General features: G+C 48.5%; 1 protein-coding gene across 1 annotated transcript; it reads left to right on the top strand.

Annotated features, from left to right (window-relative positions):
- MSL1 (MSL complex subunit 1) lies at positions 1–14534 on the top strand. The gene is made up of 8 exons (XM_024205196.3): positions 1–970; positions 4051–4274; positions 6029–6411; positions 9253–9317; positions 9819–9886; positions 11019–11143; positions 11289–11361; positions 12273–14534. The coding sequence occupies exons 1-8, from the start codon at positions 290–292 to the stop codon at positions 12361–12363; spliced, it is 1710 nt and encodes a 569-aa protein (XP_024060964.1). The 5' UTR covers positions 1–289; the 3' UTR covers positions 12364–14534.
- The last annotated feature ends 468 nt before the right edge of the window (positions 14535–15002 follow it).

Here is a 15002-nt window from a genome sequence, read left to right as displayed (position 1 = left end):
TCCACCCGGGCCACCCGCCGTATCCGCCCCCGCAGCAGGGGGCGCCCCAGCCCGGCGGAGGCTCCGTCTGCCCGCCCCTCCCCGGGGGAGCCCCTGGCCGGGGCCTGCGCCCTGGGGCGGGGATGAGCCCGCAGGAGGCCGCCCGCTAGCTCGGCTCCCCCGCCGCATGGACAGCGCCGACCGCCCGGCCCCGCGCTCCCGGTCTCCGCCTGCCCATGGCGCCGGGCGGTAGCGGCCGGGGCCTCGTCCCGCAGCTGGCCCGGGCCGGGAGAGGCGCTGAGGCCGCACCATGACCATGAGATCCACCGTCTTCAAGGCGGCCGCGGCCACGGCGCTGAACGCGGACAGGCTGGACTACGAGAGGCCGGGGCTGGCGCTGGAGCTGGGCCCGGAGGAGGAGCCGGACGGGGAGGCCGCCCCGCTCCACCGCCAGCCGCCCCGCAAGCCGAAGGAGCCGCCCCCGCTGGGGGGACACAAGGGCCGCGGCGGGGGCAGCGGCGGCGGCGGCGGCAGCGTGCCGGCGGCGGCCGGGGCGCCCGGGCAGCAGGAGGAGAGCTGGGGCGGCCTGGTGCCCCTGCCCTGCCCCCCGGCCAGCAGCAAGCAGGCCGGCGTGGGGGATGCCAGCAGCAGGCCCAAGTACCAGGCGGTGCTGCCCGGACACACCGCCTCCCAGGTGGCGGCGAAGGACAAGGGCTGCCCGGCCGCGGCCAGCGCGCCGCCTCCGGCCCCGCCGGCCTCGGCCACCGCGGAGCCGGGCCAGCCGCCTCCCGCAGCGGCCGCCTCGGCCTCGGAGAGCAAGTGGAAGGGCGGCGTGCGGAAGAGCCCCATGGGGGCCGGCGGGGGCTCCTCGAACCAGGCGGCCTGCCTCAAGCAGATCCTCCTGCTCCAGCTGGACCTGATCGAGCAGCAGCAGCAGCAACTGCAGGCCAAGGAGAAGGAGATCGAGGAGCTCAAGGCCGAGAGGGACACGGTACGTCAGGGGTTAATGGGAAAGGGGAGCGGGCCAGGAGACAAGGGGTTAACGGGGGAGGGACACGGCACCCGAGGGGTTAATGAGCAAGAGGCGCACTGTAACGAAGGGGTTAATAGGCAAAGCAGCGGGCAGGAGACAAGGGGTTAATGGGCGGTGGGGCTGCGGGCACGCGGCACCCGAGGGGTTAATGGACAAGAGGGGCGTTGTAACCAAAGGGTTAATGGGCAGCGGGCCGGGCCGAGGACACTCAAGGGGATAGTAACTGTCAATGAGTGGGGGGAGGGGCATGGCAACCAAAGGGTTAATGTGCCTCTGGGACTGTGAGAAGGGGAGGAGGGCCATAGCATGTTATGGGTTAAAGGGCTGGGGTCCGGTTGCCATAGGACTGAGATTAGAAAAGGCCAGGGCAAGGAAAGGGTTCATTTAAAGGAGCCCATCAGGGATTATGATCGGGTTAAGGCTGGAGCGATATAGTTTGTGAAGGGTTAAATTAAAGGGGCCCGGCATGGGGCTGCTACATATGCTTGGCATGGAGGAGAATGGAGGTAGCAGAAGTAAAACAGGGCTGCAGCGAGCCATCTGGGTGGCAGGGCAGGAGAGCACAGCGGGCCCTTTAATTGCTGCCGTTTTAATTACTACAAATGGATAACACACTCCCCCCTTCCCAGAGCAAATTCTTTCCCTCCTCTTTGCTCCTCTCCAGGGAGCCTCCCACTCCCCACCCCCTTGTGCTATAATGAGACCAGCCTCAGTTCCTCCTCCTCCTCCTTTAAATGTTTCACACGTACTGAGGCAATGTACAGAAACAACCTGGCCAGTGTCCAGACTAGGTTACTGCTGACCCGCTTTGCTGATAGGAGCATGGAAGCCTGGCCCACTTGCAGAGCTGTACTAATGCAGGGTTTGCTCCTTAATCAGATGCACGTCTGAGGGGGAAGGTTAATTGTGAAGCAGTGGTGCCCCCCCCCCCCACACACACTAAGATTGCCTGGAGATATTAATAGGGCACAGGGGAATAGATTTGGAAAGCCCCACTGGATCAGAACCAAATGAATATTTGTTAGCTTTTTCCCTGTAAGCAGGAGTTATTTAAAACTATCCGATTTGGTGCAGATTTCTCAGTGCAAACCCATAAATAGTCCTCTGTTCCCTTAAAATGTCACAGAGTCTATTGGCCTCACTATCCTGTCCATAATCTGCATGCCTGCAGCAACCTAAAAATAAATTTCTTCCCCATCCCATAATTGTCCCCCTACAGGAAGGGTGTTCTGGTTTTGTTTTTTGCAAAAATCTTCAAAGGGCTGCACATCCAATATGTGGGGGATTATTTTCCTTGCTTTCCAAAGGAAAGTATTTTACTGGCATGTGCTGACTGCAAGGTGGGATAGGATCTGAGATGCAAAGCACTGTCAAAACATCTCCGGGTGTTGATCTGAGTAAAGTGAACCAACATGGAGGTAGCAGCTGCTGTACTGCAGTCAAAGGGTGTGATGGGAGTTTTGACACGTGGGATTCTCCTGTGAGGGTTTAAAAAAAATCAAGGAAATAGAACACACAAGCCATATGTGATAAGCCTGTGAGTCAAACAGAGACACAAGCACATTTGAGTTAGTTCTCTCTAGCCCTCTGGTCTCTCCTGCTGTCTGCAGATGCATAATCAATTCTGGAGGCTATGTCCCCTAACTGCAGTACCTAGGCAAAGCAGGGGTTGAATTAAGGACACCACTGAATTTGTTTTCTCTCTTGTAATGAAGCTGATTAAAAACTTGAAGGGGGGGAAGCTTAAAATTCATTTTCTTGGTGCATTGTGTCCATATGATTCAATTCTGTGGGACTGTGTGACGGTGGCGTTCTCTCTCTCTCACTCGTGTACACACACCCCCAGCCTGATTTGGGACTGCAAGACCTCCTGAAAGTCACTGTAGCTTGTGTGTCTCTCACTTAACATGTGCTTTTTAAAAGCACCTGGATGAAGAGGTGGATCTCTGAAATGCATTGCATACACAATTACAGATCTGTCTGAATTATAAATCCCTACTGCATTTTAATCAGAGGCTTTGGTAAGCCTCTTTCTTGTCTTTTTTTTAAATCTATTTTAAATTGATATTCTTCAGACCCAATTACATGGCCTAGTTGAATGTGGAGGTGATGTGCAGTTTTGGGTGCTCTCAAAGTTTGCGCCATATCTGTCAGTTGGAACGATTTGTAGACCTTTGTTTCCTTCTTGGCTTGTCAGATGGAGTTGGTTGGGGAACGAGGGGAAGCAATAAGTCAAATTACAAGTGAATATTTTGTGGAGTTTTGAATTCAAAAATGTGGTGGTTTTGGAACTGTGATGTCCGGATTTCTTGTGGGTAAACAGAACACGTAAAAATTTTTAAAAGTGCCTAAGTCCCATTGAAAATCAATAGAATTGAGGCTCTAGAGTTACTTAGGTGCTTCTGAAAATTTTACCTCTAAACATTTTCTCATTTGTAAAGGTCTCTTATTACAACCCTGTTCCTTTTGCCCTTCTCCCCATGTAGCTGTCCCTGATTTCTCCCCTCTGTAGCTTTGGAAGGGGAGTTGAATTATTTAAGCCAAATTGTGCTGTGCCTTAGTGAGTCTGAAATATTCAATCAACCTGAGGCTGTAATTTTCACTCTAAAGTGAGAGGTGTGGCCTCAGGATTTCCAACTTTATAATCGGGATCAGAAATGTGTCTTGAGCGTTTCTAATTCATCTGATCACTCCACAGCCAGCTTCTAGAGGTGAAGTTCATACTGGTCATTTTCCTTGAAACCTGCGTTGAGAAAACCATGGGGGTACAGCCTGAGACAAATGACAATACTGAAATAAAGTCTCTTTGGAACTTCTTCCTCTCTGTGATGTCTTGTTGTCTGTACAATTTGGAGAAAGCTTGTCATTATAGCTCAGAGGTGGTGGACAGCAAGGCACAAATACCAGAACAGGTGTGGTGTGAAGAAAATAAGTTAGGGTGTCTTTATTTGTTTAAATCAAACTGGACTTGGTGTAATTCTTTTCTGATGAAAGCATGCCGGCTAAAGCATAAGTGTTGGCCTTTGTTCCTCTTTCAGCTCCTAGCTCGGATTGAGCGCATGGAAAGGAGGATGCAGCTGGTGAAGAAGGATAATGAGAGAGAGAAACACAGGATTTTTCAAGGGTATGAAACCGAAGAGAAGGCTGAATCCGAAGCGTCTGAGAAACTACAGATTGAATGCCAGCAGGATCTCTTGGACACGTCCCAGCCCCTGCCTCCGAAACACTTCTCATATGGAAGAAATGGAAAGGGACATAAAAGGTACAGGACCCCTTCATGACCTTATTCTTCATAAGGGCTTGCCACGCATCAGTGGGGCCTGTGAGTGTGTGTAGACCCATCTGCTGTCAGTCCCATCACTTGTATAAAAGCTCATTGTAGCTGTCCACTTTAATGCTATTTCTCCTACACTTAACTCCTGTCAGCTTTTCGTGTAACGGTTTGACTGGCAGATACCAAGAAGCCTGACAAATAAGACACTGGCCTGGTGGGTGACCTTGGGCAAGTCGTGTCCCTGCTCCGTGCCTCAGTTTTCCCATCTGTAAAATGGGGATAATGATCCCAACCTCCTTTCTAAAGTGCTGTAAGAGCTACTGCTGAAAAGCGCTAAAGAAGAGCTAGGTGTTAACATACATGTTCAAATACCAAGGAGCAAGTACCGTCCATATTAGATGCAGAACAAAGAATATGCCTGGATTTTGTAAGTCAGGGATAACTTAGGGCAGCCCACTTGTGGATGTGCTCCTTTGAGTTATCTGAGTAATGTTAGCTTGAAATAAAAGGCATTCTTCCATCCCGAGGAGATGACAAGGAGTGAATTTGCCTCCTTTACCAAATGGGTTTGCCCATTTTTTGTCCAAGAAGTTTGTAACTTTGCGTGGCAATGTTTTTTTTGGGTCACTCATTGCTCCCAAGTTCACATTTATGTCCCAAAATGCCCTTCCTTTTTTAAGAGGACACTGGCACCTTGAAAATCGGATTTTTCTCTCTCTCAAACTGTTCTTGTTTTCCCCTCCCCCAACTTGTTAATTTGTGCATTTGACAGTTTAACTCTGTTCTTAATGGTCCATTTCACTTGTCTCATGCACTAATATGAGCACATTCTAGTCTAGTATGTTTGCGTTTTTAGACTGTTCACAGTATCTGAGTGCCTAAGGTAAGGAGGGGAAACTGAGGCACAGAGGTGAAGTGACTTGCCCAAGGCTGTGCAGCATTCCAGTGGCAGAGCCTGGACTAGACTCCAGGTCTCCCGGCTCCCAGTCCAGGGTCTTAGCCACTAGACCACACTGTCTCTCATCACTCATGCATTGATCGGGGGAAGCTCACAAGTATGCTCTTCCCCAGGCCCTGCGAGAGGGTGTTTGCTATAACAGCAAAGCTGAACCTAATGAGGGAGCAGGCAGGTGTGTATGGGAAGGGGGTGGGGAGGAGGCATTTGTTTGACGTTGCTCTTGAAGGGTCTTTTGGGTGGACCCCTCTAGTTATCAAGGGAATAGGGGAAACCCCGCACATTTCTTTTTAAGACATTTTTTTTTTTTTTTTTTAAGGGTGCTGTCTCAAAAAATAGATCAGTGACCTTCTCACCAGTTGGGAGTGTCCCTTTAACCCATGTCTGGCAATGTGCGGGTAGCAGGCACTTTGCAGCTCTTTCCTAGTTATCCATGTCTCTGGAATCTGGATTGCTGTATTGCAACACTCTGTAAGGGGCTCCCATTGGAAGGTTACAGCTTGCGTAGCAAGTTGCGCCGTACCAGGGTGAAAGCAGTAGCCTCAGGGAGCACAGTACACCAGTCTGCTGGAAATAAAACCCCTCAGCCTTCGGTTGCCTCTCTTACAAACTCTGCTGCCTAATCTCTGTAAAGGGACATACATTTAATGTAAATCTATGGTTATGGGACAACTAGCATTAGCTTTATGGCACACACAATAAAAATACAGACACTGGGAAAATGAGTAGGCTGCTCTTGCGATAGGCTAGCTGAATATGCTGCTAAACTCTCTCCCTTCTTTAACAGGAAGTCGGCATTTGGAAGTGCAGAGAGGAAAACTCCAGTTAAAAAGCTGGTGGCCGAATTTTCAAAAGTCAAGAGTAAATCTCTGAAACACTCTCCAGTGAAAGAGGAGCCGAGTAGCTCTTTATCCGAAACTGTGTGCAAACGTGAACTGAGGAGTCAAGAGACTCCAGAAAAAGCCAGATCGCTAGTGGACACTCCCTTAAAACCATCCACCCCATTGAAAAGTCCCAGTGCCCACCCCAGGGATAAAAGTTTCCCCAGCGAGACAGAAGATCTGCCGTACCTTTCAACCACCGAAATGTACTTGTGTCGTTGGCATCAACCTCCCCCGTCACCGTTGCCGTTACGAGAACCCTCTCCAAAGAAGGAGGAGACTGTAGCAAGTAAGCGATACAAAACTTGCTCGTAGCTGCGTAGTGGTCAGTCTGACACACGTGCTTGCCACCTGAAGTGTTACCCTCCTACTGAACAGATGCTCGGCAAATGTGAAAATAGGTGGAATTGCCCGAAAGCAGTGCTCTGTCATTCCCTGATTGCTGGAGGGTTTTGCTAGTAACACACTAGCAGCTGTGGAAGGAGATCTAAAGCCACAGTTGGTTTCTGTAAACCCAAGAGTGGCTCTGTCTGTGTTTTGCATAGTGCTTACATGATCCTGTGAAGGCCAAGTGTATCTCGGGATGTAGATTGTCCCTGGTTTTGTTTTCATGTAAAAAAACAAACACTCTTCAGCTCTGAGACCTCTAATGTGACAGTTATGTAAAGGGGCCTTCACTCTGGCCTTGTCTACGCTGGGATTTTTTTCTAAAAGCTTCCCCCATTACTGCCACGTGTTCGGCTCCAGCAGGAATGCTGGTGGGCACCAGGCACTGATAGCTGCTGGCATCTTAATCGCCATGTTTCCTAGGCCTTCTCTGAGCAGCGCTGCCCAATGCAATGGCAACAAAAGCCAGCAGCTGTAAGAGCCCTGTCTACACGAGGCCTCACAGTAGGATGTTTATAGGAGGAATGGCTAGTGCAACCCACGCCTCTGACTGCAAGGTGAACTCCCTTCTTCCTTGCCCTCACGAGCACGCACCAGGCCATGCTGTCACAGTCGACACATCGAGTTGCTGCCTCATGATGGCTGGGCAGGCAGAAGGAATCTCTTGGTGACCCACACGATCCCTGGTACAGAAACCAGTCAGGGTGTCAAAGTGAACTCCCTTGGGCCCCCTGCTCGCTGATCCCCCTTCCTTTAGTTTCCAGCCATCTTCTGCAGCTGCACAGAAGTGTTCTGTCTGCTGCTCAGCAAAGCGAACTAAGATCCCACAATCCCAGCCTGCTTTGCGCTTTGCAGCTCTCCTCAGAGCCGTTGTCTAGAGGAGGTCCGGGAGCAGTGGGGTCTGCTGCCCAGCGAGGTGTGTGGACAGGCAATGCTTGTGAGCAGGCAGCTGCTCTTGTCCCATGACTTGAGGGGGAGGGGTGTTTTCTAATGTATTTTACCTTGACTCTGCCACCCCCCAACTCCTCTCTGCCTTCCCATCACGTCAAAATTCAAATCCTGTCTCCGGAACCTGGCTCTTGCCTGTTGGAGGGTAAGGTGGCCTGTGGCCAGACCAGACATTCGCACAAGCTGGATTAGAGAGCAAATCTAAGTCTAGTCTACTGTTGGCATTGGCAGTAGCTGCTGGTCAAGTGTGCCAAACTTGTGTGGCATCTCCCCTCTCTGTCCTGAAACAAGAAATAACCAGACACCAGCTAGTGTGAAGTGACCTTGAGGATCTGATTTCAGTGCACAGAAGTCAGGAAGCACGAGTTGACCATCCATGCTTTGAACTCGCCCTGTGCTGAGGCAGGCCTGGGGGCTGACGTGCACTGACCTACAAGGCAGAGATGATTTGAACAAGGCCAGTTCACAGGGCTGCCTTTTAAGCCTCTTTGTTTACATGGCCACTTCCATGCCCATTTCTGTGAAATTGGGAAGTAGCTTGCTGTTCGTCGCTGAGAAATTGTCTCTTGGTTGTGCTGTGGTGGTGGTGAATTTCACAGAATTCTGCCACTTGTGAAAATCAGGACAACGGACCAGTGAGGGGATTTGTAAGGAGAAGGGATTAATGTGAGGCCTACGTTTTTCCCGTGTTCTCCTGCCTCTAAATCTTGTTGAGTGTCTAACAGCCAAAAACTGGGTTAGCTTTGTGGAACTACTTCGTGATCCCAGGGTTGAGATCTGTTTGAAAGCTCCCCTGGCAAAGCGGCAAAGATTGGGGGTGTCTTGGGAGAGGGCAAATTCCTGATTTTGCATCAGGGATAGAATGGGTTACAGCGTAAATACTCTTCAGGCAAACAAGCTGAAAATCCACTTCCCCCATTTTCTTTCTTCCCCCGGTTCCCTAGCAACAGCTAGCTGCTTTGATAATAAAATAACCCTGATATGTAAAGAGAAGGGAGTCTCCACGCAATGGCCCTTAAAGAGTAAGCAGCAATACTTAGAGAGGCCTCTCAGTTTGCACATGCACCTGGTTTCGCACTTGGATGTGGAAAACACAAACCCTGATAAATGTGCATGCATGACATGGAAGGCTGGGTTGAGGCCAGCTGAACATCTAGCTCCAATTCTTGCCTTCTGTCTAAACACAGCTCCTCTCTGATCCTTTTAAACAGCGACCGCTTTAAAACAAGTGCTGTTCTGTTGACTGGTTTTCTCCCCACGCGGATTTATGGTGCTTGGGGTTAGCATGTAAAAAAGGAGCAGATTTGGCACTAAATTATGTTTGAAACTCTCTAGTCTAAGCATGTGTGTTGTACCAAACTGATCCCTTCTTTAGAATACAATTGTTTGGTTTCTCTTAAAGGTGAACTTTGTTCCCAGTTCCTGGATCACTGGGGATCTGACATGTTCTGCTCAGAGCAGGCTACATAAATCAAGCTTGCAAATGATGAGTACATATATTACAGGCTATGATCGAAGTAAACATTTCCTCGCGGTAAGGAAGCAGAGTTTCCATTTTTAGCAGATTGACTGATGGTGAGTTGCTCTTTTTGTACAGAAGCATCTGTGCAGAATGGAGGGCCGTGTTTTCTAGTGGTTTCAGCAGGGAACTGGGAATCAGGATTCCTGGGTTCTGTTCCCAGCTCTGGGAGAGTAGTGTGGTGACTGGATGAAATTCTGTGCCCTGTGTTATATATTAGGTCCCTTCTGGCCTGTGAAAACACTGACCCATGTTAACTCTTGTTTCCTTCCACAGTTCCTTCATGGAGGGACCATGCTGTGGAGCCCCTGAGAGACTCAAATCCTTCAGATCTCTTGGAGGTACATAGTCAATTCATGGTTTTGGTGAAGGAGACCAAAGAGAATAAATCGTTGTGAGCCTGCGTGTGTACAACTTGTAGATGTAACAAAAATACCCATTTTACCATTGATCCAGTGGTCTGTGAGGCCATTAGTACAGTTTGATCAATAGGGAGATACTAGTTTTCCTGGCTGGGCCAGGAATCTCCTACCTTTGCATGAGCAGTCCTCCTTGCCGAGCTGATATTAAATAATGGTAAAACCTTGGAAACTCTTGACTATTATTAAACTGTTTGAGTAAATAATTGCTGTAGTTTTACAACTGGGTGTGGCCGCTGAGAGGTGACTCACCGCAGAACCTGGATTTGGATTTGTACCGTCCTGTGGATGTTTGTGTTGCAATTACAGTCACTCTGCAGCCCTTCCCTTCGTTGCAGGGAAAGTGGATTGCAGCAGGTGAATGAACAAGCACATGCCCGTTGTGGGGGAGGAGAGGGCTAACATCTGCTCTTATCTTCCCAGAATCTAGACGACAGTGTATTTGCCAAAAGGCACGCGAAGCTGGAGCTGGATGAGAAGAGAAGGAAAAGGTAAGGGCAAAAATTCTCCCACCCTGAATATTGCAGTAGTGGCTTTTGTGGCCTCTGGCGCTCCAGGGCCTCTCTAAAAATGAGTTCGAGTCAGACGTGCTCCGACAAGTGAAGAGGAAGGATGCCAGGCATTAGAAGTTTGTGGAGCAGGAGCTTTTTGTTCTAGTTCTTAGTGTGTTTCTCTTGCTTTAAACTCACCACCTCCTCTGTTCAGTCAATGTAGGGTTCAGGGAAGAGCCCAAGAGTGACCTGGGGGCTGGCAAACATGCCTAACGATGAGAGACTTGTGAAATTTGGTCTATTTAGCTTATCAAAGAGGTGGTTCAGAGATGAGACTTGAATGTGGTCTTCAGGTTACTTCCACACCCTCTCTCATCTCAGAGGGGTCTTTAGCCTAGCAGGCAGAGGCAAAGCTAGATCCAGTGGTTGGAATTTGAAGTTAAAAACAAAATTCAAGCTGGGAATGAGTTGCAGGTTTTTCAGAGTGGGTAATTGAACCATCAGAGCAGCTTTCCGGGGATGTTGTTAAATTTTCCAACACTTGGAGTCTAAATCAAGACGGGGTGTCTTTCTCAAAGATGCTCTTGTGGAACCACAAGTTATCGAGCTTAATGCAGGAACTGCTGGGTGAAATATTCTGGCCTGTTTGACTAGATGATCAGAATGGTCCCTCCTGGCCTTTCCATCTGTGAACTCTGTGTTTGTAACTACAATCATAAGCAATGTGGGATCATAGATATTAGAGGTGGACTAGACCCAATAGGTCATCTAGTGCATCCCCCCAGCCAGTATATTGATTCTTCCCTGCATTGTATTCAGAAGCCAGCTTGGCCATCTCCTGTTCATGCACCAGCATCTGTCAGCAGGAAACTTGCATGGATCTGAGAACAGGAAAAACTTGCAGGAGGAGAAGCCCTTGCATGCCACTTGGTGTGCATGTGTTCTCTGTTATCTCAGCCCTAGAATAATGATGGTGGCTGCAGGTGGAGCAGATACCTAGTCACGAGGCCTAATCAGTGGACGTTAGGGAAGTGCTCTACGGCCATCCATCCAGGGAGCTCAAAGAAGTACCAAGTGTTGTTTACTGAAATAAGGATTTTTAACTGTCTGGGGCTTGTTTTACGTTTTCCAGGTGGGATATTCAGAGGATCAGGGAACAAAGAATTCTACAGCGATTGCAGCTCAGAATGTATAAAAAGAAAGGAATCCAGGAATCTGAGCCTGAAGTTACCTCATTTTTCCCTGAGCCAGATGATGGTGAGTTCCTTATCAGACAGGTTTGGGGGAACGGGGTGGGGAGCACTTGCTCTAAATCAGCCGGTCGGTAGCTTTAACCTAGCCATGCGTACCAATAAGCTGTGCAGCTGAGTAACGTTCTTCCGTTGTGTTTTTCTCCGGATAGTTGAAAGCTTGCTGATTACCCCCTACTTGCCTGTTGTAGCATTTGGACGACCATTACCAAAACTAACTCCACAGTAAGTATTTCTCGCTTGTAAGTTTCAGACAGGGCTCCTCTAAAGTGAATCCAGCGAGGAAGCTGGACCATGCTTTTGGAAGTGGACTTTAGTAGAACACACACAGCCACCGTGCTAGTCTCTAAACAGCCCTGAAACGGTCATTCAGGATGGGCAGTAGCTCAGTGACACTGATTGGATGTGTACTCAGTTTAGGTGGAGTAGGAAGCAAAGTGACACCCCAGTGGTAAACGTGCTGTCAGTCCTTGAGTACTGTGCTGTGTGTGGCCAGATCAGCACAGAACTCGCCCCAGTGCCTGGCCTAGTGCAGCATTAAATGTGGAGGATGCTGTCAATTCCCAGCTACCCAGACAGAGGATAGACGTGTGTGCTGGAGGAGAGGGGCCCGAAGGAAGTCTTGTAGAAACAGTTGCTCTGATTCCCAGGCCTTACAAGACTGCTCCCACCCCACTCTGAGGCTTTAGAATCAACAGTGCAGAATCCAACACCGTATGGGAGCAGGACGCCCGTCTCAGGCCTGCAATACTTCCATAGGGAATAACGATAGAAGGGCAGGCGCTTTGGTCGTCCTGCTGAAGGCTGGTCCTGTACGGATTTGCACCCTCATCTGATGGGGAAGGCAGTGGCCCTGAAGGGTAGAGCACTGGGCGAGGACTCAGAAGACCGAGGGTCTAGTCCAATGGCTGGGTGACCTTGGGCAAATCACTGCACTTCTCTAGGCTTCCCTTTGTAAAGTGCTTTGAAATCGACTGATGCAATAATAAATAAACTCTAATTATGATTAATTATCCAATATTGTTTGGGGGGTGCGGGCAGTAATTCAGCTACAGCGTCTCGTTCAAAACAAACCTCCCTCTGTTCTGAACTGGGTGTTTTCATCATGGATCAAGGCCTTTTTCTCTGTTTGACAGGAACTTTGAGCTGCCGTGGCTGGACGAACGAAGCCGCTGTCGGCTGGAGATGCAGAAGAAGCAGACGCCTCACCGAACGTGCAGAAAGTAGCTGCGCGGGTAGCGTTGCGATGGGCGTAGTGCACCATTGGCAACGGGCGGCGAGGAACTGTTTGTTATTCGGTCCCGTGAATCTTTATCCTCGTGGATATTCTTATTCACTGATGGTTTTCTCCATGCCTCTGTATTTTTCCTGTTTTTCACAAAAACTCTTTACCTGGCTGATTAACTGTGGTTTATTTATTTCTCCCCCCCCCCCTCCCGCTTTCCTTATCAGCAAGTTCTCAAGCTTTATGCTGGAACAGCAGGGCTGGAAGCTCAGAGACACCTTTTGCTCTCTGCCTAAGCTTCATCAGCTGCTGTGGCCACTACACTTCATAAGAGGCCTTGTGAAGGTTGGGAAGCCTAAAAACAGGCCAGCCTTGCGACCTGTCCCATCTGCGAGTCCCCGTGGGTGATGCCCGTCACCTTTCTGAAGCTGATGTTTATTTTCTTAGAAAGACGTTCAGCAGCGAGAACTTGCAGATGGGACCAGCAGGCAGAGTTAGGCCAAGCTTGTCACACTGTCACTTTGAAACTCTGGTGAACAGAACCCACCTAAGAGGATAGTAGATTTGGCTGCAACTTCCTCTTGCCTGACAGGTCAGGCTTCCAATACGGTGCCTGTGTTGTGCTAGATAGGATTGTTGTTCGTTTCACCCATTTATTTAAAAAAACAAACAAGCTTCATGAATACCCTGAGAGGCTGGCAGACGGTTCTGACCGTGACGTGTCTCACCGAGTGCGGCTGGATTGAGCACTGGATCCCATTGTCGCCACAAGACGCACCCGGTTAGTTACCTGTGTCAGAAATCGGTTAGCTGCGCATTTTCTGTAGCGAGACTGCCCTCGAATACCAGTGTGAAAATGCTTCTGCAGATGAGACTGTTTGCCAGCAGCTATGCCATATTCTAGATAGATGGGGGTGAAGGGTTTTTTAAACATTTTTGTTTGTGAAAACAGAATTCGAGACGCACAATTGTGGTTCATTTTTATTTAAATGTTTAAGGACAGCACTGGCTGGCAACTCATGTATCTTGTAAAACGCTTGGATTGGCTAGAGAAAATTAGAATGGTACCTATGCTTTAGCTCTAGTAATTTGCTTCCTTTACGAAACTAGCCTTCGTTGCTGTACTACGCTAATGGGTGATGCCAAATGCTCTGCTATAGGTGTAACTAGTACTGAAGTCTTGAGCTGAGTTGTGTTTTTTTATTTTTTATTTTTTTTTTTTTTTAATTCGGACGACACATTCTCAATCGCCTTTCAGGCTTTACCATGAACTGGAGTCAAAGCAGGAATGTTTGGTCTCTAAAGAGAGAAGGCCTGTTACTCATGTTCACAGTGCTTGCCTGTCTGATTGCTCCACAGTTATTGTCCTACCACTGACAGGTGTGCGGTTGGAGGGAGGAGCTAACTTCATTTCCGAAGATGTTAGTGGGCCAGGGAAGAAATGATCCCCTCTGATTGTTCCTTTTAAGTTTGTCGTCTTGTCTAAGGCCAGCAATCTTCTCTCCTTGCTTTGGTTCAAACAGCTATAAATAGTAATACACAAATACAAAACGTAGTGGGTTTTTTTTCTTTTCCCCGAGAGCTGGGGTGTATTCTTATGCAATTTGGAAGAGAGGCTGATTCTCGCGACACAGCAGTGGGTTATGCTAGGGTTCCTACAATAATGGTGTTTGGAAGAGGGTCTGAAACCCACATAAAAGGGGGAAATCTCTAGAAGCATGGGCCCTGGTACCACATAAACTGCATAATTAGGGCTATGCACTGCAAAAAAATTTTTTTTAAATAAGGCTGTTCTTGGGTGTCCTGCTTTCGCATGATAGCGTGTGTCCTTAATGGATTTCTGTGCAATTAGGAGCCAAAATGTTAAATGGGCAAATATTAGCTTGAGCCTTGTTTCTTTCCTTGATGTTGTCTCTTTCAGGTCTGCATCGAGCGGGTTTTGCATTCTGGTTATACCCTGCATTAGTGGCTTTTCAGGGGGCAGAACACTTTTGAGTCCCAGTGACAGCCAGCTCTGAGAGGTATCTGCTGGTAGCTGCCTGACCTCAGACTGCCCTAGCTCCCACTGCAAAGCCGGTTCTTAAACTCTTCTTCATGCTGCCATCCAGAAAGGCAGACAGGTTTTATAAACGATCCTCTTTAATAGACATCTATCCAGCAGTCATCAGCTACAGACGGGGGTGGGTGGGTGGCCGGCCGGGAGAAGAGAAGTACAAAGTTAAATTTTCAGTGAGTGTTAGTGTGGAAAAATAGTCTTATTTCTCCCAATATGGGGTACAACACTGTGAAATTCAATCTGCAATGGAAAGCCCTGCAATTCCCTATTAGAACCGTTCTTTGGTTTCAAACCTTGCTTTCTTTAACCAAGTTTAAGCTAGTGTAAAAATAAAATCTTAAAAAAAAATTAAAGCTTGTCTGTATTCTTCAGCCTTGTTTTATGGCCATTTGACACATAGTTGTCTGTAATGCATACTTTTGATACCATTTCTAATGTGTAAAATCGGTCGTCTTGTAAATATCTTATACAAAAAAAAGTTCTGTTGTAAATAAAAACTATTGTGGCTGTTAATTTTTTGAATTTCTGCTTCAGTTTGTTAGAATTAACAGTGTTAATGGGGAGTATTAAACAATTCTGCCTGTA

Source organism: Terrapene carolina, unplaced genomic scaffold, assembly GCF_002925995.2.
Source record: "Terrapene carolina triunguis isolate 2854851 unplaced genomic scaffold, T_m_triunguis-2.0 Scaffold193, whole genome shotgun sequence".
Lineage (NCBI taxonomy): Eukaryota > Metazoa > Chordata > Testudines > Emydidae > Terrapene > Terrapene triunguis.
Note: the sequence above shows the minus strand (reverse complement) of the source record. Positions and strands in the feature narration are given on the sequence as shown.

What these genes read in the sequence shown, in the direction of transcription:
- MSL1 (XM_024205196.3), top strand. Translation starts at nt 290, where the DNA reads ATGACCATGAGATCCACCGTCTTCAAGGCGGCCGCGGCCACGGCGCTG. An exon ending in TTTCCCTGAGCCAGATGATG is followed by an intron (nt 11,144 to 11,288) that starts GTGAGTTCCTTA and finishes TTCTCCGGATAG; the next exon opens with TTGAAAGCTTGCTGATTACC. An exon ending in TTACCAAAACTAACTCCACA is followed by an intron (nt 11,362 to 12,272) that starts GTAAGTATTTCT and finishes TCTGTTTGACAG; the next exon opens with GAACTTTGAGCTGCCGTGGC.